The sequence below is a fragment of the Megalobrama amblycephala genome, linkage group LG9, assembly GCF_018812025.1.
Source record: "Megalobrama amblycephala isolate DHTTF-2021 linkage group LG9, ASM1881202v1, whole genome shotgun sequence".
Lineage (NCBI taxonomy): Eukaryota > Metazoa > Chordata > Actinopteri > Cypriniformes > Xenocyprididae > Megalobrama > Megalobrama amblycephala.
In genome coordinates, this window is record NC_063052.1 from 6173832 (window position 1) to 6195462 (window position 21631).

Here is a 21631-nt window from a genome sequence, read left to right on the forward strand (position 1 = left end):
AGTCCCAATGGGATTCGCCAGCGCTCGCAGTGGGGCCTCCGCTCTCCAACACTCAGAGAGCCAAATGAAAAGGAACATCAAAACACTGGCTGATTTTGGGGTCAGCCGCTAAGATTTACACATAAAGGGAGGAAAGTCGTGCAAGATGTGGTAGAGCTGGTTAAATGCATGTGGGCGTGTGGGTGTGTGTGTGTGTCAGCATGAATTAATACATGATTACCGCTTGAGGAAGAGCGTGTGAGCTTTGGCTGCTGTCATTTGGCAGTAACATTTAATATACAAGTTGTACATTAGCTTGTGTGCGTGTGACTCCGTCTGTATGTGAAAAACGGGCAATCGTGTGTATGTGCATGCGCTTCTTTCTATGAGAGAATCGTAAAAATATGAGCTTGTTAATTTCAATTGTGGAGCTGTTCTTGTTGTGGTGAAGAGGGAGGGCTTTGCAAAAGCACTGAAGTGGCCAACCAAGAGCGTAAGAAGCTGCTTTGCTCAATACCAGCATTCGCTTTGTTCTTGTTCTCAGTTTTCCCCCTTCAAACTATTTTTACAGATCAACTTATTTATTTACTTAATTCCCCCTCTGTTGCTCTCATCCATTTTCCACTGTGATTTCCCCCCCCTTAATTTGTCATCAGTGGAGGAAGTGTGCCATGACAAAGATCAAAAACCCAGAGGAAGAGGAGGAGAAAGGGGGAGAAGCGAAGGATGCAGAAAAATCTTGCGAAAGAAAAATAATCAGAACGGAGAACGAGAAGAAAGCTCGGCTTTGAAGCGGGTGGACAACAAAAATAACAGCAGAGACACGGCGAAAGGCCCGATTTTCTCTTGAGCTCCTTTCTTCTTGCTTTCTGGAAATGAGATCCAGACCAGAATAAAAGAGGGATTGGTAATGAAAGGAGATGGAGTCGGGGGAGGATGGAGGGATAAAGGGATCTCTTACACTCGTTTTGACTCACACATCAAACCATAAGCCTCCCGCGACGGTCAAATGCCACACGTCCGCTCGCTGCTAATTGCTGCCACCATCCATCTCTGAAAGCAGGAGAGAGGAGACTTTTGAACAACTTTATACTGCTCATACCGAGGAAAACTCATGTACAGATGCACACAAACACACATATGCATGTACAGTGGCCCTAAAAAGTATTTGGACACTCAAGTGACACTTGATGCTTTTTGGAATTCATAATAAAGTATGAAACCAAATGGCAACCAACTCTTTTTAGTGGATGTATGTTGTAAGTTTAAACAGGTGATGTAAGTTTAAACAGGTGTCTAGCAGTGATAGCAGTTTTCAGTAGCGTGAAAGTAACTTTATCTAATGAGTTGTGGTGTAGAGCGATTAAGCGTATGTTAATAACATACAGTTAAAATTATAATCATGCACTTTACATGCACTATAAAAAATTATTTTCATGATTTGTCAAAACATTTTTTCTTTTGTCAAATCAACTTAGATAATTAATGTGGTTCAGATAACAATATTTTCTGTTGATTAAATGGATCGCCTTCATTGTATTAACTCAAATTTTTAATTTCAATGAACTCAATTTTAAGGCAACCAGGTAACTTACTTTAAGTTAAACCAACAATTCTTTTTACAGTGTGTGATTTAGTATGTTAGTCAGAATAAGTGAACTTCTTTAAAGCATGACAAAAGATTATTAAAGGATTAGTCCACTTTTAAATAAACTTTTCCTGATAATTTACTCACCCCCATGTCATCCAAGATGTCCATGTCTTTCTTTCTTCAGTCGAAAAGAAATTAAAGTTTTTGATGAAAACATTCCAGGATTTTTTTCCATGTAGTAGACTTGAATGGGCACCAAACAGTTGAAGGTCAAAATTAGTTTCACTGCAATTTCAAATTGTTCTACACGATCCCAGATGAGAAATAAGGGTCTTATCTAGTGAAACCATTGCTCATTTTCTGAAAAAAAATGTAAAATTATATAAGTTTTAACCATAAATGCTCATCTTGAACTAGCTCTCTTCTTCTTCTTCTTTATTAGAATTCCGGCAGTGTAGACACTGCTAAGTGCATTACTGCCCTCCACAGGTCAAAGTTTTGAACTAATTTTTATATGCAATATACTAGTATATAACAATTAGTTCAAACTTTGACCTGTGGAGGGCAGTAATGCACTTAGCAGTGTCTACACTGCCGGAATTCTAATAAAGAAGAAGAAGAGAGCTAGTTCAAGATAAGCATTTATGGTTAAAACTCAGAAAATCAGCAATGGTTTCACTAGATAAGACCCTTATTTCTCATCTGGGATTGTGTAGAACAATTTGAAGCTGGAGTGAAACTAATTTTGACCTTCAACTGTTTGGTGCCCATTCAAGTCTACTATGTGGAAAAAAAATCCTGGAATGTTTTCATCAAAAACTTTAATTTCTTTTCGACTGAAGAAAGAAAGACATGGACATCTTGGATGACATGGGGGTGAGTAAATTATCAGGAAAAGTTTATTTAAAAGTGAACTAATCCTTTAAAATGAAATGATGAACTTTTAATTTGACATTATTACAAAATGTACTTGCATGAGTTAAGAAACAAAGTCATGTCCTCTTTTTAAGTACACTTATATTTTATTAATATTCTATTATTTGCAAGAACTTTAAAGCACATTCAATACAATTAAACACTTCTTTTTTGCAAGGGCCTTTAGGTAACGTCAATGTAGTTAGCTTTTTTTTGTTGTTGTTTGTAGCTTATACTATTTTTTTCAAAACAGCAGCTTGACTGGAATTATAATTAACTTGTATAGTAAGCTACAGGTTTAATTAGCTTCCCCAACACTGTCTGGTATAGTTCATCACATTAACTAAGAAAATGTTCCACTAACACCTGACAACCCATAAGTGTTCATTTTGGAAAAAAAACATATCTGTTGTTTTTATTCTTCTTGGGGACACCAAACCTAGATGCAATTGCACCAGAGGGGCTGCCTGTCCAACACAGTTGGACTAGCACGAACATATACACACTAGGAAACTATATAATCGCATATGGCCCCATGGAATCAAAGCAGCATGCCAACAGGAAGGCAGAGGGTGGGTCGGGTATTGTGTGATGCAGGGCATGCTGCTGCAGCTCTTGGGTCAGTAAGGCACCGTTCCTGACAGCAAACTCCTGCCAGGCGCTTGTAATTCTAATTACCATGGCTACTCTAACTCTACAGCTTCCCACGGTAGTGGATGGGGGCGAACACCTCTGTGTGTGCGAGTTTACATGTACGTGCTTAGCACTATATAGTGTGAAGTGAAATGTTGCTTTTGAAAATGCAGCGTGTCTGACATGAGAAACCGCTATGCTGTCGTTCTTGAGGAGATCCTCTGTTCAGACACTCAGTGGCTAAATCCTCTCTTAACCTCTCTTCATCTCTCCCCAGACAGAGGGCATCAGTTCAGGGTCACTATCAGAGCTGCTTTGTCCCTCAGACTCAGGGGGGAGACATAAGATTGGTGGTCAAATAATATGCTTATCAAAGTTGATTCTTAAATTTGAAGTGGGTAAATCTGTCACTAACACTAGCAAACAGAATTGCAAAAATAATGACAGTTTCCCAAACACTCAACCTGTCTGCCATTGGCACCGACAATCCCGCCTCAAACTCACACCCATTAGCTAAGCCAATGTTGCTGTGCTCCAACAAACAGATTCTGAATGCAATGGTATTTGGATACAAAAAGAATTTGGACACTTAAACCACACTCAAAAAAGAACCTTTTCAGAATCCAGCTGGTGTTGCAGTGATTTTAGTGGATGTATGAAGGCAGTTCACAGAGTGAGTATTCACAGATTGATGCATTAAATTGATCTAAAGCGAAAGTAAGGCATTTATAATGTTACAAAAGATTTCTATTTCATGCAGTTTATTTGAACTTTCTATTCATCAAAGAATCCTGGGGGGAAAAGTTTAAAGCAGCACAATTGTTTTCAACAATAACAATAATAAGAAATGTTTCCTGAGCAGCAAATTAGCATATTAGATGATTCCTGAAGAATCATGTGACACTGAAGACTGGAGTAATGATGCTGAAAATTCAGCTTTGCCATCACAGTAATAAAACACATATGTTGAAATAAAAATCAAATAGAATGTGTGTAATACTTTAAATTCAAATCAGTGCAGTCAAATCGATTAATCGCATCTAAAATAAAAGTTTGTTTATATAATATATATACATATATAGTTAATGTGATATATATATACACAAAACGTACACATATTTTATATATATATATACACACACACACACACACACACACACACATTATATAAACACAAACTTTTATTTTAGATGCGATTAATCGCGATTAATCGATTTGACAGCCTTAATTCAAATGTATTTATTTTAAAGAAAACATTAATTTTAAATTAAATAAAGCAGAAGCTCACTTTTCAAGCAAAAAAAATTTCAAAAGTACGAAACAATAGATATGCTGACAAAACATATTGAGATACTCTCTGGTTGTCAAATGTTAGTGGAACTAAGAACACCTGTGTGAACTACACTAAAAATCCCTTTCACACCAGCTGCATAAAAGTCATTGCAAAAACGGCTAGAGATGTTTTAACGTCATTTATTTGCAGACTTGGTTTCATATTATGTATCTAACACTATCACATCAATAGAGCTTTAAGTGTGGCTTAAGTGCCCATATACTTTTTTGGGTCCACTGTATGTGTGCATGTGGGTCGAAATCCCAGGCACTATTCCCACAGCGTTCTTCCTATTGTCCTGGGAGAGAAGGAGGGGAACTAATTAAAAAGAGTGGAAAAGAGGAGACAGAGAAACAGAGACAGAAGGAAGGAGGGAGGAACAGAGGGGGGTAAAGATAGAGCAAGATGAGACAGTGGAGAGAAGAAGCTAATTGAAAGGAGAGAAATGACAGAGAGAGAGAAAGAAGGGAGGGCTGATGAGGGGTTGGGAGGGAGTGTGGGAGGGTAAGGAAGAGGGAGCCAAAACTGGCAACTTTGCCAAAGTGCCAAGTTCAGTCACTTGTGCTGCTGCAACAGAACGCAAGAGGACGAGTGTAGCCAGGGTGACTGAGAGGTAGAAAAAGCAAGGAAAAGAGAGAGAGAGAACAGGAGGAGAACTGTCATTCTCTAGCTTCAAGTCCAGGGGGGTCTAGAGATGTCAAAACACGGCTACACATAAAAGCAGAAACAAGGACCAGACTTAGTCAGCAAGAGAGGTCTAATAAAGACTCCCAAGCAGCGTGCTTGTATTGTGGTCAGAGGATAGAGGGAGAAATAGAGGAGAAGAAGGTGGAGAGGAAAAAAAGGAAATAGGGAGGGGCGTGCTCGCATTAGAAGGTGGCTGGTTTCCTTACTGTTGCATTTGAAGGACAGAGGAGGAATCCATCATCTGAGATCATCTCGACAGGACCGCACGTCTCCATCGCTCCATCGATTCAACCTTCCCTTGCGGGGATAAAGGAGGACCGAGGACCCTGTGGCGATGAAGAGACCTCATGACTACAGTTCCCCAGACTCGGACACGGACGAACTGATCGATGTCGGACAGGAGGACAGCTACTGGTGAGGACTATGCGTGTATATTGTGCTCAGTGGCAATGGCATGGGTAGCTGTCAGTCGCTCTACATGTAGAGCTCACACTCCAGCTCAGAAGTGACGAACCAATAAAAGTGATATTTATGAAGAGTTACTTGAATTTTCCAAGCAACATCTCTTTTCGGTGCAAAAATAGCAACTTTGATGCAAGGTGTTTTTTGAGAGCTGTATGGTGGACTCTACATGGGCCTTCAGGGTTTACTTTGCACTTTGCTGTTCATTATATAATATAAAATGTTTAACATTCATAAACCAAGCCATACAAATGATGTATGTTTTTATTAAGATTGTTGGCATTTGCCAGGATAAGCAATTTTGCTAATTTTGCAATTTTAATGTGGCAAATTTAATGTGTTACATGTATTTATACTATAGTATTAATGTATGCATAATTACAAGCAAATAAGGTTACACTTTATTTTAAGGTGTCTTTGTTACAGTGTAATTATCTATTTAAGTACTGACTAATATTAAGTAACTACATGTACTTACTATAGGGATAGGATTAGGGTTTGGTTTGGGGTTAGTTGCATGTAACTATGCATAATTTACTGTTATTACTATAGTAACTACATGTAACATTTGTAACAATGACACTGTAAAATAAAGTGTTAAGTACTTGTTTGTAATTAATATTACTCAGTACTTATTGGTGTAATTACACTGTAACAAGGACACAAAGTGTGACCACAATTTCTTTACTTCTTTTTATTTTTTATTGTGCTATCCATGTTTATAATGATGCATCAGTATTCAGCCAGGTTTGTTTTTTGCATATTTAAACGAGGAGCAGATTCTGCATGAGGGGACAGTGAAAATTTGTATAATATTACAATCAATATTCTACAGAAAACATCCTGTTGCTGTCCCTCCCTAATTTAAATGGACACTCTGTAGCGCATACCAGTACACCAGAGCGCAGTGACACAGGAGTTTATGAGAGCGGACAAAATCACACGTAGGGCCACCATCGAGCAGGGCGGCTGATGGAGGCCCATAATGATCTTATTTGACTCACTTGAGAGGCGTATCTTCCTATTCCCACTGACATGCTTTTCCTTCTCTGTCTGTTTTGCATTTTTCTCCAGTTATTTAGTCTTTTTGATATTTCAGTAAAGCTGTGCAAATCAAGTGCAGGCTGAAGACGCATGCATTCGGTCCTTTTGAATTGTGCCCTACAATGACCAATCATTTCTCATATTATTGCCTTTCCAGAGCGCAAAAACTACAGTGTCTACACAGCAGTTTATTCCTGTAACTAATTTTCTTTTTGGACTGGACTCTTTTCCTCTAAACAAACGGAATGTTTGTGAATTAAGCCTCTTAATGTTAAAAGGACTTACAATGATGCGATATAAAAATAATAGTTATGCGTGGAAGTCAAAGTAAAAGCAAAACAAACAGTGTCGTTCTGCTGGCAGAGCACAGAGTGCCCATGCAAACCAGATCCACATTGAAGGATAATACCAAGTATTGATGTGCTCAAAGTGCACGCAAAAGCCACTATTTCAGCCTGCCCTGCGGATATGCAATCATCATGTCTTTTGAGCTTAAAAGAAAATGCTTTCGTACGACGCAAAAATCATAACATATCAGGCATCTGACAATAATGTCCAAAAACGCGTTAAACCAAAATAATCTCGTTTTCTGTTTACCCCGGCGCTCCCGTGTCTAGCTGTTCCCCAAGACAAATTAGATTGGGTTTGATGATGTGCAACAGTGTTTCTGCGTTGTATTAAGTACAGTAATGACAACAATATGCATTGACATCAAAGCTTTAATCTGTCCCCTTCCCCGCTCGCTCTTTCTCTTGCTCAGCCCTGTCACTGGGTCCATGTCTCCAGGCAGTACCTCACAGATCCTGGCGCGCAAGAAGAGAAGAGGGGTGAGTTTACGTCAATCCGGCTCTGTTTTCCCCCCGCTTGTTCAAGAACAGACCAAATATATAATTCATATATGATCTCGCTACAAGGTCTCTTCTGTAAATGCTTGCCATTTTCAAAACTCCCTGCAACATGACCCTCTGCGCAGCATGCATTTTACAGTTTAAGCCCTCTTGTCTGACTTTGATTTGTGTTTTCCTATTTGACTTGTTATTTTTTCCAAAATCCGATCTTAAGAATGCTGCGACTAGGCCTCGGCCACAAAAATAATCCAGTTAGCAAATGCTTTCCACTTTGAATCGGTTCTGTCTTTAAATTGATGCCGCTGGATTCCTCAGATAATTGAGAAGAGGCGCAGGGACAGGATCAACCACAGTCTGTCAGAGCTCAGGAGACTCGTACCCAGTGCCTTTGAAAAACAGGTAAGACGATCAGACTGAACACCACAAGCTCAGTTTCTCTTTATATTCTCAAAACAGCGGAGGTGAATGCGTTTCATGTACAAGCTCGTTGGTTAAAACTAGTTTTAAAACTAAAACCAGTATAAAGTTTTTAATTAAAACCAGCACCTTTTCCCCTTCTGACCAGGGCTCCTCTAAACTGGAGAAGGCTGAGATCCTTCAGATGACAGTGGATCATCTGAAACTGCTTCATGCCATGGGCGGCAAAGGTGAGAGAAGATATGGAGCAAGACATTTCAGAAGAGCTTTTATTACAGAATACAGTGATTTTGCTGCTATTACTATAGCTCATACTTTGGGTTATGGATTTGAAGCCCCTAACCTCAAATATTCAACACTGCTAGGGGGTTCCTAGGAAATTTCAGAAAGAATTTGATTTTTTTTCTGCTTTGTAAAGACTGGTCAGAAATCACTACGTTTAATCACAACTGTCTTATTCTATTCTACAGATATTATTTTAATCTTTTTTCTGTCTTATTACAGTGACAACATAAAAACCTATTAATTAACTGAAGAAAAAAAGTGTTGTTTTTGTAATGTCATGCCTTGCATAATATTTTTCTCACAATATACAGTATAGACTATACCATTCAAAAGTTTGGGGTCAGTAAAATTTTTAATGTTTTTAAAAAGAAGTCTCAAAAATACAGTAAAAACAAATATATTGTGAAAAGATGTTACAATTTAAAATAACTGAATTTAATTATTTGAATATGTTTAAAATGTAATTTATTTCTGTGATGGCAAAGCTGAATTATCAGGATCATTACTCCAGTCTTCAGTGTCACATGATCCTTCAGAAATCATTCTAATATACTGATTTGCTCCTCAAGAAATATTTCTTATTATTATCAATGTTGAAAATTCTTTACTGTCAATTTTGTTCAACTTAAAGGGTTAGTTCACCCAAAAATGAAAATTCCGTCATTAATTACTCACTCTCATGTCGTTCCACACCATAAGACCTTCGTTCATCTTTAGAACACAAATGAAGATCTTTTTGATGAAATCTGAGAGCTTTCTGTCCCTCTATAGACAGCTACGCAACTAACATTTTGACGCTTCCGAAAAGTTCAGAAAGAGATCATAAAACTAATCCATATGTATTGAGCGGTTTCGTCTCAATTTCAAGAGACTCGATTGCTTTATATGATGAACAGATTGAATTTAGGCTTTTATTAATATAAACATTGATCAGCGAACATAAACAGAAGCTCAACCGAACCTGCTTCACACGCGAGAACAAACTTCTTGCGGAAGTTCAAATGTGCTGCGCAACACACGAGAATGAGCCACATTGGTTCTGGTACGTCAAGCTAACATGCTTGAGATCCTGTTTACCACAACTGATGTGTGAGTTGATAAATGTTTATGTGTGAATAAAAGCCTAAATATAAAACTCTTCATCATATAAAGTGATCGAGTCTCTTCAGAAAATTCGGACTAAACCACTCGATTCATATAAATTAGTTTTCGTTCTCTTTATGAACTTTTTGAAGCGTCAAAGTGGTATTTGTGCAGCTGTCCACAGAGGGACAGCAGATTTCATCAAAAAGATTTTAATTTGTGTTCTAAAGATGAACGAAAGTCTTACAGGTGTGGAACGACATGAGAGTAATTAATGACAGAATTTTCATTTTTGGGTGAACTAACCCTTTAATGCATCCTTGATGAATAAAAGTAAAATATAACTGACCCCAAACTTTTAGAAAGGTAGTATAAACTTTATACATGAAAATTTATAGCTGCTTTTATATTTTAGGAAGGAGTTTCCTCAAAACAAGGGTATCATAATAACTCCTTGGCATCAAAAAGTTTGAAAATCCCTGCTTTACTGTGTATATTTATCAAGCAGAAGGTTTAAGCGTTCTCTCTCCTAGGCTACTTTGATGCTCGTGCTCTGGCAGTGGACTACAGGACTTTGGGCTTTCGGGAGTGCGTTGGAGAGGTGGTGAGATACCTCAGCTCTCTGGAGGGGGTTGAATCCTCAGACCCCATTGGCGCACGCCTCGTGTCCCACCTCAGCCACTGCGCCAGTGAGCTGGACCCTCTCCTCCAGAGCCATGCCACTCTGCCTTTTCCTCCCTGGCCCTGGCCTTCCTTCCCTCAGCTAGCAGCCGCCTCATCTCCAGTCTCGTCTAACCCTTTTCCCCCAAATGCCCGCCGGGATCTGGCCCCCCATACCACCGCCACCTTGCTGGGCTACCCTTCACCGGCCCTGCGAGTGGGATCTTTGAGCACCCAGGGAGCATTAATGAATCCGGCGCTGACCCCGGTGCGTCGACTGCCCTCAATCCCCGGCCATCCTCACAGACTTCAACAGCACTCACCTGATGGACCCACAATCCCATCATCCTCCTCATCTTCCTCCAACTCCTCCACTCCCCAGATTTCCTTCAGACCCTTTGCCCCTCTGGGGTCTCCAGCACCAGGTCGCAGGGGTTTGAGTACCTCCAGTAAGTCCGCACAGGCCTGGGGCACAGAAATTGGGGCGTTCTGAATCAGCATTATGGAGAAGTTTGGAGTTTATGACAGTCTGAAAGGAAAAATACATTTATTGGTCATTTCAACTTATTCATGACCATTACCACCTTTAAAAGGAACTACAAAGCATTGGACAATTCAGATTAAAATGTTTATTCAGTACCATCTACTATTCCAACTCAAATGACATTTAGAAATAAAAAAATAAAACAAAAAAGTATTATGTTTACAGAAAAAGAGGAGGGAAGTTAAATGGACTGTAGAATCCAAGTATAAAATCAAAGGTAAATGCAACTCTCTGAGATAAATGAAGTGCTCAAAGCAATGCTTTGATCACTTTGATCTTGGATTTTGATATCCAGATACTGGAATTTTTTAGAACTCTGATCTTTTATCTTTTTTATATTAGTGTATTTGTTTACTCTGCCATTTATACATTGATTTACCATGGATTCTGACATGATATATCATATTTTTTGAGATGGAAGTGCTTGAGGAGATTACATAAACAGAAATGTGCCTTATCAAAAAAAAAAAAAAAAAGTGTTCTTCTTCTTCTCTTAATTCTGTGTGCAAGTACATGGAGGTTCCAGAAGATGGCAGTACTAGAGCAAATCATTAAGATTAAAAACAAGTGTTTTATTAAATTTTATAGATGCTATTTTAATCCTTTTTTGTTTTAAACTGCACATAAAATGCAATTATTTAACTGAGGAAAGAACATGTTGTTTTTGTAATATCATGATTTTCTCACAGTCTACAATACACTAAAAAGTTTGGGATTGGTAAGATTTATTAATGTATTTGAAAGAAGTTGCTTATGCTCACCAATGCTTCATTTATTTGATCAAAACTACAGTAAAAACAGTTATATTGTTTAGTTTTAATATTATACAAATAACTATTTTCTATTTTAATATATTTTAAAATGTAATTTATTCATGTGACAGCAAAGCTGAATTTTCAGCAGCTGCCTCTTGTTCACTTACTTGTGCATACAAGTACATAGAGCTTCCAGAAGATGGCAGCACTAGAGCAAAATGTGCTGATCAACTCTCTCAGGGACATTCTGAATGTATAACTTTTCCATTTTCCTGAATCACAAAATCAATGGAAAACTATTAGCAAGTTATGTTGATTTTTTATTCCATACTGAACACCAACTGAGTTCTTTTACTAGAAAGCCAATTAAAAAGGGTAAAGGTGTAAAATATAAAAGAAAGTGCAGGGATGTAGCCTACTCACCTAGTACACAAACTGACTCTTATCTAAAAGACTCCTCTGGGTGCTATAGAGCAAGCTGCCATTTAGAGCATGTGTTTTCTTTAGCTGTCTCCAGAGAGGTTGATGAGAACACTGCGGTACGGCGGCCACTCAGTGAAAACATGGTGGCTGCTGGCTTTGATCCTGCAACAGCAAGAGGAAACCAGGCACACTGTGTGCCCTCTCAGTGCCTCTGCCAACCACTTTCCATACATGCAGGCTGTAATTAGAGTGAAACCAAACTAACTTCAAAACACACAGGAAATAAAAATCTCTTCTGCACATATCCTCACACTTAGGCTACATTGAAGAAACGGAATATTATGTAAGGAATGATGTATTATCAGTTATTATCGTAAAATAAACCCTGACAGGTTGATCAGGAGCCACCGCGGTACGGAGGGGTCTTGATTCACCCTGAAGGGTCTATAATAATAATATTGGTTATAACCAGCTGACTGTGAACAATTTCCTACATCGCATGGCTGCCCACCAAATAAGTGGACATGAAATATTGATTTGAGTTGTATATATATATGTATGCTAAGTATAGTCAATTATATGTACAGACAAATCTGCCTAACAACAAAGACGAATGCTGGCAGCACAACAGTAATACTAATAGGACTACTGAAGTCATTTGAGGTCATTTTCTCTAAACGAGAACATAAAAAGACGCGAGATGGCGCAGCTGCGTTTGTATGAAACGAGAGAGCGATTCCGTCACGTCTCGAAAAACACAGCTACTCTAACTAACGCCAAAATTAATGTGTGATTTGAGTTATCAATAGACAAAACCACAATACAAAAAGTACCTTAGCAGTACATTATTACACAACTCTGCTATCTTCTATATCTTTAGTTTATTTTCAGATTTTTCTTTCATTACTTAGACATTTACAATTCTAGAAAGTAAACAAAATATTACGAAATTTTACTGTTGAAACATTTGCCATTTTAGTGTTTATTATGGACCTTATATGTATGCGCCAGAGAAACAAGCACGCAGCCATCTTTAGAGTTTTGTGTTTGAACTTCCGTTTTTGCAGTATCTCGTATATTTTTATGGCATTGCTGTCGAAGTAATTAGCTGGTGAAGTGGATTTACTTATTGTAGAGTTGACTACAGATATCATGAGCATCGTAATGTTTGAAGCGTACGTCATAACAAATGTTGTTTACGAGCGGTTCAAATCTTACCTTGCTGTGGAAATATAAACCGGCAGAGAGAACGAAACTTTTTTTTGTCCAAATAAGGTCTTAATAATAATAATAATAATAAACAAAGATATGACATCCAATGTATGTAAGGTAGCACAACTAAATCTCTTGTATTATATCCAAAAGGTTTTAATTAAATTTTGCAACATATAAAGGTATTTTAAAGATTTTGAAGTGTCAAAGTGTCATTCGGTTAAAAGGGTTAGTTCACCCAAAAATGAAAATTCTGTTGTTTATTACTTACCCTCATGTCGTTCTACACCCGTAAAACCTTCGTTAATCTTCGGAACACAAATTAAGATATTTTAGTTGAAATTCAATGGCTATGTGAGGCCTCCATAGGGAGCAATGACACTTCCTCTCTCAAGATCCATAAAGGTACTAAAAACATGTTTAAATCGGTTCATGTGAGTACAGTGGTTCAATATTAATATTATAAAGCGACGAGAATATTTTTGGTGCGCCAAAAAAATAAAAATAAATAACGACTTATTTAGTGATGGCCGATTTCAAAACACTGCTTCAGGAAGATTCAGAGCATAAATGAATCAGTGTATCGAATCATGATTCAGATCACGTGTCAAACTGCCAACGGCTGAAATCACGTGACTTTGGTGCTCCGAACAGCAGATTCGATAAACAGATTCACTGTGCTCCGAAGCTTCCTGAAGCATTGTTTTGAAATCGGCCATCACTAAATAAGTCGTTATTTTGGTTTTTTGGTGCACCAAAAATATTCTCGTCGCTTTATAATATTGATATTGAATCACTGTACTCACATGAACCGATTTAAATATGTTTTTAGTACCTTTATGGATCTTGAGAGAGGAAGTGTCATTGCTCCCTATGGAGGCCTCACGGAGCCATTGGATTTCAACTAAAATATCTTAATTTGTGTTCCGAAGATTAACGAAGGTTTTACGGGTGTAGAACGGCATGAGGGTAAGTAATAAATGACAGAATTTTCATTTTTGGGTGAACTAACCCTTTAACCATCCAAAGGCCAATACAGCCATTTCATTTGTGATTAAAATATCTTAAAATGTAATAAATGTATATATTTTTTATTCTGGCATGATTTTATAACATCATATATCAACATAGTGCAAAATGGTATTACAATTATGTGTAGAAGTCGTTGCTTTGTTATGGAAAGAATATCCGGAAAAATGAATTTCATAGATGTTATTCGGAGTAACCAATACAAAGGGACCGTTTTGGATCAAGTCATGCGGTCAATATCATGTGACAGGATGTGACATCATTCAGACACCTGCAAGGACCACATGGTCGTGAAGCAAAGTGACTCTCTTAACTTTTTGAAAAATTCATGTTTTCCCTTGCTCACACACATGTCCCGAAACATCACGTCATTCGGTACAACCGCTATAAAACATGGAAAGTGTTGTAATATTTTAAAAACTTGTACTAAATATAAAATGTTTGATTGTCCTTTTGTTAGCTAGATATCAGCCTGTTAGCATTGTTTGAAAATATTGTCATTTGGTATAACCAAAAGTGTAATTCGGTAAAACCGAAATTTTGGTTAAACCGAATGACTTTTTTGGTGACAAATTTTGTCCATCTTGTAAAAAATGACAAAAGCAGTGTTAATTGATTATAAAAACAACATAATCTCATTGTTAACTACGGAAGATGATTAGGGCCAAGCAATAATAAAAAAATTAAACCATCTCGAGATTAAAGTTGTTAAATTTCGAGAAAAAAATCGTTAAATTTAGAGAAAAAAGTCGAGATAAAATGTTGAGAATAAACTCGTTAAATTACGAGAAAAAACTCGTTAAATTTCGAGAAAAAAAGTCGATTTTATCATTTTATCTCTATTTTATCTTAATTTAACGAGTTTATTCTCAACATTATATATCGACTTTTTTCTCGAAATATAACGATTTTTTTCTCGTAATTTAACAAGTTTATTCTCAACATTATATCTCGACTTTTTTCTCGAAATTTAACGAGTTTTTTCTCGTAATTTAACGAGTTTATTCTCAACATTATATCTCGACTTTTTTCTTGAAATTTAACGAGTTTTTTCTCGTAATTTAACGAGTTTATTCTCAACATTATATCTCGACTTTTTTCTTGAAATTTAACGAGTTTTTTCTCGTAATTTAATGAGTTTATTCTCAACATTTTATTTCGACTTTTTTCTCGAAATTTAACAACTTTAATCTCGAGATGGTTTTATTTTTTTATTATTGCTTGGCCCTAATCCTCTTCCGTAGTTAACACTTAATAAAACTTCAATATTAATTATATCTCCATTATGTTTTTTTACACTTTTAAAAACTTATTTGTCAATGACCCATACACAAGTTGCAGAGTGATGTTGGAAGGGGCATGTTGATTTGAAATATGGTGGGAACACCAATATAAAATAATAATAATAATAATAAACGTGTCAGTGCTGTGCAGTTATGAACAAATTAACAAATTCTATGACATAGTAGGGCCTTCATTATGTCTGATTCATAAGAAACAGCTTTCCAACAACACCGCCGGAGATGGTATGCATCATTTACAAGATGGTCTCAAATTAAGATTTGTGTTGACCGTGAAAACTGAATAATCATGTGTTTTACCACCAAAAAGGCAATTAAAACAACACATCAAAGTGTTAGTCTATGGTGATCAAATTAAGATTTGTGTTGACCGTGAAAACTGAATAATCTTGTGTTTTACCACCAAAAAGGCAATTAAAACAACACATCAAAGTGTTAGTCTATGGTGATGTGATGGAGAAGTGATGCCTTTTTTTTTTTTTCCTTTTTATCTTTTTTTGATTCTTGGGTTGTTGTTTGGTTGTGCGTTTTCCTCAGTTTGAACTTTAAAATGGGCATGGAATGTGTGTATGCGTGTGCTAGACTGTGGCGGGACTGTGTGTCTGTGAGGGATGTGGCACAACGAGGAAACATGGGGCAGATTCTCAAGCGAGTGGCTTGTGTGATTGTGTGTAGAGAGACTCGCGTGTGAGCGTAGTGTGTTTATGTTGGTGAATGTTTAGGCATGAATGTGTGTGTGGACGTGTGGGTCTAGTCCTCATTTTTTGGCACCAGTAGAGTCAGTGCTGTAACCACAGCTTCCAGTATGGGCCACCACAATCACACGAGGCCAGCTTTCCCACGGGGAGGGGCCACGGAGAGAAAGAGCACTAAAGAAGGAATATGACCCATGCTTAGGAACAGGCAGGGTAGATATTTTCCTGTCAACATGAAAATAAGATAGTCTGTATATAGACTAAAGTTTGTCCTGTTCAGGAAATCTGACCTGAGCTTGTTCCTTTAGCATGGAAATGGGAAATCTTTAGCATAATTGTATTGTGCTTTGATGCAGTGATTTAATTTCACCCTGTTTTACACTATACTACACAGACTGTAGCTACACAGTAAAATCCACAGAGTTAAATCAGCTCTGCTCAGATAACATTTGGTCCCTCTCTGAATAGTGTTAAAATAACGCTGAAGCAGAGTTAAAGTTAATGGGATAATTAAGCTATTAATTAAGGGATGATTGAACATTAATGATGAACACCTGCTGTTAACAAGCAGAATAAATGAAGAAAAGTGAAACACAAGAACTACAAGTGACTTTAGCCAAAACCATTTAATTGAAATCAACTGAAGGTAAAAGACATTAAATCTCTCAAAATCTGATTGACTTATTACTAACCATATTGACTTTATTTCTATCACATGTTTAATTAATTTCTTATTGAGAATTAACAGAGGTTTAATTGTTGGTGTTTTATTGGTCAATAAATTATGCCACCATCGCTGTGAAACACTATTGCAATTGCTCAAACACAAATTATTTTAAAAACATAAAAAGGTCAAGACCCCAACTAAAACAAACCCTGACCACCACGATGGTGGCATAATTTATTGACCAATAAAACACCAACATTTAAACCTCTGTTAATTCTCAATAAGAAATTATTTAGACATGTGACAGAAATAGAGATTTAATGTATTTTACCTTCAGTTGATTTCAATTAAATGGTTTTGGCTGTAGTCACTTGTAGTTCTTGTGTTTCTCTTTTCTTCAGTTATTCTGCTTGTTAACAGCAGGTGTTCATCATTAATGTTCAATCATCCCTTAATTAATAGGTTAATTATCAAATTAACTTTAACTCTGCTTCAGTGTTATTTTAACACTATTCAGAGAGGGACCAAATGTTATCTGAGCAGAGGTGATTTAACTCTGTGGATTTTACTGTATAATTGAACTCTTTTTCTGATGTATAACAAACTTGAAAACTAGGAACCCCTCCGGTCCTACTCGCCCCACTCTGAGCAGGACTCTAACCAGCGTTTCCAGCATGGGAGGCAGGCGCGCTAACAAGGTCTAGCGTCAGTCACTAGTGTGCCTCTTGAGATCAGGGGAGTGAGTTTTACCTGCACAGCTCTCACTAGCTGGCCTCCATTACATTAGAATAGTATCAGTATTTTCACTGCAGAGTTAATCATTATAATGACCAGAGTTTGGTAGCAGTGTTGGGGAAAATTACTTTTAAAAGTAATGCGTTACAATATTGTGTTACTCCCTAAAATAAGTAACTAATTACGTTACTTTGTTACTTTTTGTGGAAAGTAATGTGTTATTACTTTTGTGTTACTTTTTCTCACCTGGGCTAGGCTTGCTTCCTTGATTTTTAACAACAAAATGTTCTATTTTTGGCCAATTTGAAGGCCCTTTCACACCAAAAGTGAAATGAATAAGCCATATAAGGAAATGCAAATTCACACCTGTACAGTGGAGGGTGCACTTCAGCAATAAAAACAAAAAAAATGAAACACAAATGTGATGTTTATCCAAAGTTTGTATATCATGTTTACACAGAACACACAACGCCTCTACCCATTACTCATGATTTCTTGGGGATAGCCTGAGAGGTGTCAGTCAATAAATGGAAAAATAAAATAACTTTCCATTACTTATCTTTAAAAGTAACTGAGATATTTTGTTGTAAATTGAAAAGTAATGCAGTACTTGGATAATCTGATTACATAGCTCACGTTACTTGTAATATGTTACCCCCAACACTGTTGGGTAGATTGCTTTTTTCACATTACAGTTAGTAACTTAATCTGAGAAGACTTTCTGAACACACATAAGCAATCGGCTGTTTTAGAAAAGACGATTTAAAAGATAAAAAAAAAGGAATAATTAAATTATGAATAATTTTATGGCATTTTATAAATATAAAGTAATTATGTAATCAATAAAAACGTAACTGTAGTCTGATTATGAGTATTTTAAAACGTGAATAATCTTATTACAAGTATATATATTTTTTGGAATCTGATTATGTAATCCAGATTACATATAATCAGTTACTGCAGCATTGATAATGACTTACAATTAGTGAAGACAGCCTTGATTAATATGCACTAAAATGTAATGTACAGAAAAATGTGTCTATCAAACTGCCCTATTGTACATGACACACTGATGATAGTGTCTCATCCTCTCTGTATTGGCTATCAACAGATACATTATAAACGTCAATGCCCTCTACTGGTCATGTTCTGAGAAAATCATCTCATAAATACCAGTGGTTCTCATGCAGGGGCATCAGCTTACTTCCAAGGGGCCCACAGGATGACTTTAATGTATTTACATTAATAAATTATTATTAATATACTAACATTTTTTTAACTAAAAAAACATTAAATCAAGAGTGAAATCATGCAGTCTTTATATAAATCATTATTTATAAAGCAGATTTAAAAACAACTGCTGACCAAAGTGCTGTACAAATAAATCAGAAAAAAGGTTTTTATATTGATTTTTTTTTAGTCTAATCTAAGTCAATTCATGTTTCAATATTAAAATGCATTTGTTGCTAAAATCACCCATGGAACTTGAATTATGATTTTTACCTTTAGTGAGAGATTTATCAGATATTAAAATGACTTACACAAAAATCATTCTTTTAACTCAAATGAACAGCAGTTCTATCATTAAAGGGTTAGTTTACCCAAAAATGAAAATAATGTTATTTATTACTCACTCACCCTCATGTCGTTCTACAGCCGTAAGACCTTTGTTCATCTTCCGAACACAAATTAAGATATTGTTGATGAAATCCGATGGCTCAGTGAGGCCTCTATTGAGAGCAAAGCCGTATAAACTCTCAAGGTCCATAAAGGTACTAAAAACATATTTGAAACAGTTCATGTGAGTTCAGTGGTTCTATTTTAATATTATAAAGCGACAAGAATACTTTTTGTGCTCCAAAAAAACGAAAACAACTTTTCAACAATATCTATGAGCCTATTTCAAAACACTGCTTCGGATCAGTGAATCGGAGTGCCAAAGTCACGTGATTTCAGCAGTTTAGCCGTTTGATAGGAGATCCGAATCACTGATTCGAAACAAAAGATTGAATGGCTTTGCTCTCAATAGAGGCCTCACTGAACCATCGGATTTCATCAACAATATCTTAATTTATGTTCCGAAGATGAACGAAGGTCTTACGGGTGTAGAACGACATGAGGGTGAGTAATAGCTAAATTACATTATTTTCATTTTTGGGTGAACTAACCTTTTAATAAGACTTGTGTTTCTTTGTCATGACAAATTAAGATACTATTAATGCTGACAAATAAAAAAAGAAGTAAATTTAATACCTTAATAGCTTTTAATTTCCAAGAATATAATATTGTTGATAACACTGATTAATACACTCACCACTGGCCATGGAGCTCTTAATCCAGTCAAGATACTGAGAAATGTGCCTGTAAATGCATGAAATGTTAGGTTCTTCTCAGCCCAATCCCCAGCTAGTGATCCCTGAAGGATACCATGTGTTATCAGCCTCACACACAAGTAGACCTCTACAATCACCCTGCCAGTCCACAGCAACAAGAAAATGAAGCAACTGTGACCATCAGCAGACACTCTCAGACCTAACAGACACATTAGAAAAACAGTACCAGTAGTACACATTTACAATTTATTTACAACAAATAATTGATTATAGTTGACTACCGACACGCATAAGCATTCCACATACAGTACAGTCCAAAAGTTTAGAACCACTAAGATTTTTAATGTTTTTAAAAGAAGTTTCGTCTGCTCACCAAGGCTACAATTATTTAATTAAAAATACAGTAAAAAACAGTAAAATATTATTACATTTTGTGAAATATTATTACAATTTAAAATAACTGTGTACTATTTAAATATATTTGACAAAGTAATTTATTCCTGTGATGCAAAGCTGAATTTTCAGCATCGTTACTCCAGTCTTCAGTGTCACATGATCCTTCAGAAATCATTCTAATATGCTGATTTGCTGCTCAATAAACATTTATGATTATTTTCAATGTTGAAAACAGTTGTGTACTTTTTTTTTTTCAGGATTCCTTGATGAATAGAAAGTTCAAAAGAACAGCATTTATCTGAAATACAAAGCTTCTGTAGCATTATACACTACCGTTCAAAAGTTTGGGGTCAGTAAGAATTTTTATTTTTATTTTTTTTTAAAGAAATTAAAGAAATGAATACTTTTATTCAGCAAGGATGCATTAAATCAATCAAAAGTGGCAGTAAAGACATTTATAATGTTACAAAAGATTAGATTTCAGATAAACACTGTTCTTTTGAACTTTCTATTCATCAAATAATCCTGAAAAAAAATATTGTACACAAATATTTTGTACAATTGTACACATAAAATGTTTCTTGAGCAGCAGATCAGCATATTAGAATGATTTCTGAAGGATCATGTGACACTGAAGACTGGAGTAATGATGCTGAAAATTCAGCTTTGCATCACAGGAATAAATTACTTTGTGAAATATATTCAAATAGAAAAGAGTTATTTTAAATTGTAATAATGTTTCACAATATTACTGTTTTTTACTGTATTTTTAATTAAATAAATGTAGCCTTGGTGAGCAGACGAAACTTCTTTTAAAAACATTAAAAATCTTAGTGGTTCCAAACTTTTGGACTGTACTGTATATAGTACATAACAGTAATATTCCTTAAACAAAAAATTCCTTAAAGTGACAGTAACCTATTTATAATGAAGCAGCGGAGACATAGTGCTGCAAATGTCTTTGTTCATTTTTATTGTATACAATAATGTGAAAATGTTTCATTTTTATATATTTATATTTGTGAGTGTATTTACAGGGAGAGACAGTGAGCTGCAAAGACTACTTGCCACTTGTTTGCGATGATGGATCCACCACAATAATGCTTGCCAAGGCAATTTAGCCGTTCTAGTGTAAACACCTCTAACGCCTTGATTGTGAAGTTGTGTGATTTTCCACAATCCATCTTCCCTGCGACAAACAACCATTCAGAATGATTACATTTTTAGAGAATCTGTTAGACAGTTTTCTGTTCATTTTTCGAGATCAAGTTCCTGGAATATTTGACGGGATTTATAACTCCTCTTCAAGTGTATGAAAGACAGTGTGACGTGTCTCTAAACGGTGTTGCTCCGACGCGCGTGCACCTGCAGCACCATGGACAGCAACACGACCAATCAACATCAAATATTATTATATTTTAAGAACGTTGTATAAATGTTATTTAAAGAACGTTTAAACTTAACATTTACATAACCTTTACAAAACTTGTGGCAACGTTCCCTGTTAGCTGAGAAGAAATGTGAAGGGAAAACAGGATGGTGCTGAGTGAAGCAAGCTGACAGTGAAACTAGCATTATCCAGTCAACCCGCAGTGTTGGATCAA

At 36.3% G+C, this 21631-nt stretch overlaps 2 protein-coding genes across 2 annotated transcripts in view; one reads left to right on the forward strand and one right to left on the reverse strand.

Annotated features, from left to right (window-relative positions):
* The window catches only part of zbtb8b (zinc finger and BTB domain containing 8B), a 30616-nt gene extending 18719 nt beyond the window's left edge, over positions 1 to 11897 (reverse strand). The window contains exons 1-3 of the mRNA XM_048201354.1: positions 11660 to 11897; positions 11404 to 11508; positions 10261 to 10466 (exon numbers count right to left, since the gene is read on the reverse strand). The gene's annotated coding sequence lies outside the window, so the exon portion shown is untranslated. The remainder of the gene's footprint in view (positions 1 to 10260; positions 10467 to 11403; positions 11509 to 11659) is intronic.
* On the forward strand, positions 4369 to 11178 carry heyl (hes related family bHLH transcription factor with YRPW motif like). Its single transcript, XM_048201355.1, has 5 exons — positions 4369 to 5552; positions 7405 to 7471; positions 7808 to 7891; positions 8058 to 8139; positions 9811 to 11178. The coding sequence occupies exons 1-5, from the start codon at positions 5473 to 5475 to the stop codon at positions 10428 to 10430; spliced, it is 933 nt and encodes a 310-aa protein (XP_048057312.1). The 5' UTR covers positions 4369 to 5472; the 3' UTR covers positions 10431 to 11178.
* Positions 11898 to 21631: the final 9734 nt, after the last annotated feature.

What these genes read in the sequence shown, in the direction of transcription:
- heyl (XM_048201355.1), top strand. Translation starts at nt 5,473, where the DNA reads ATGAAGAGACCTCATGACTACAGTTCCCCAGACTCGGACACGGACGAA. An exon ending in GGACAGGAGGACAGCTACTG is followed by an intron (nt 5,553 to 7,404) that starts GTGAGGACTATG and finishes TCTCTTGCTCAG; the next exon opens with CCCTGTCACTGGGTCCATGT. An exon ending in TCATGCCATGGGCGGCAAAG is followed by an intron (nt 8,140 to 9,810) that starts GTGAGAGAAGAT and finishes TCTCTCTCCTAG; the next exon opens with GCTACTTTGATGCTCGTGCT.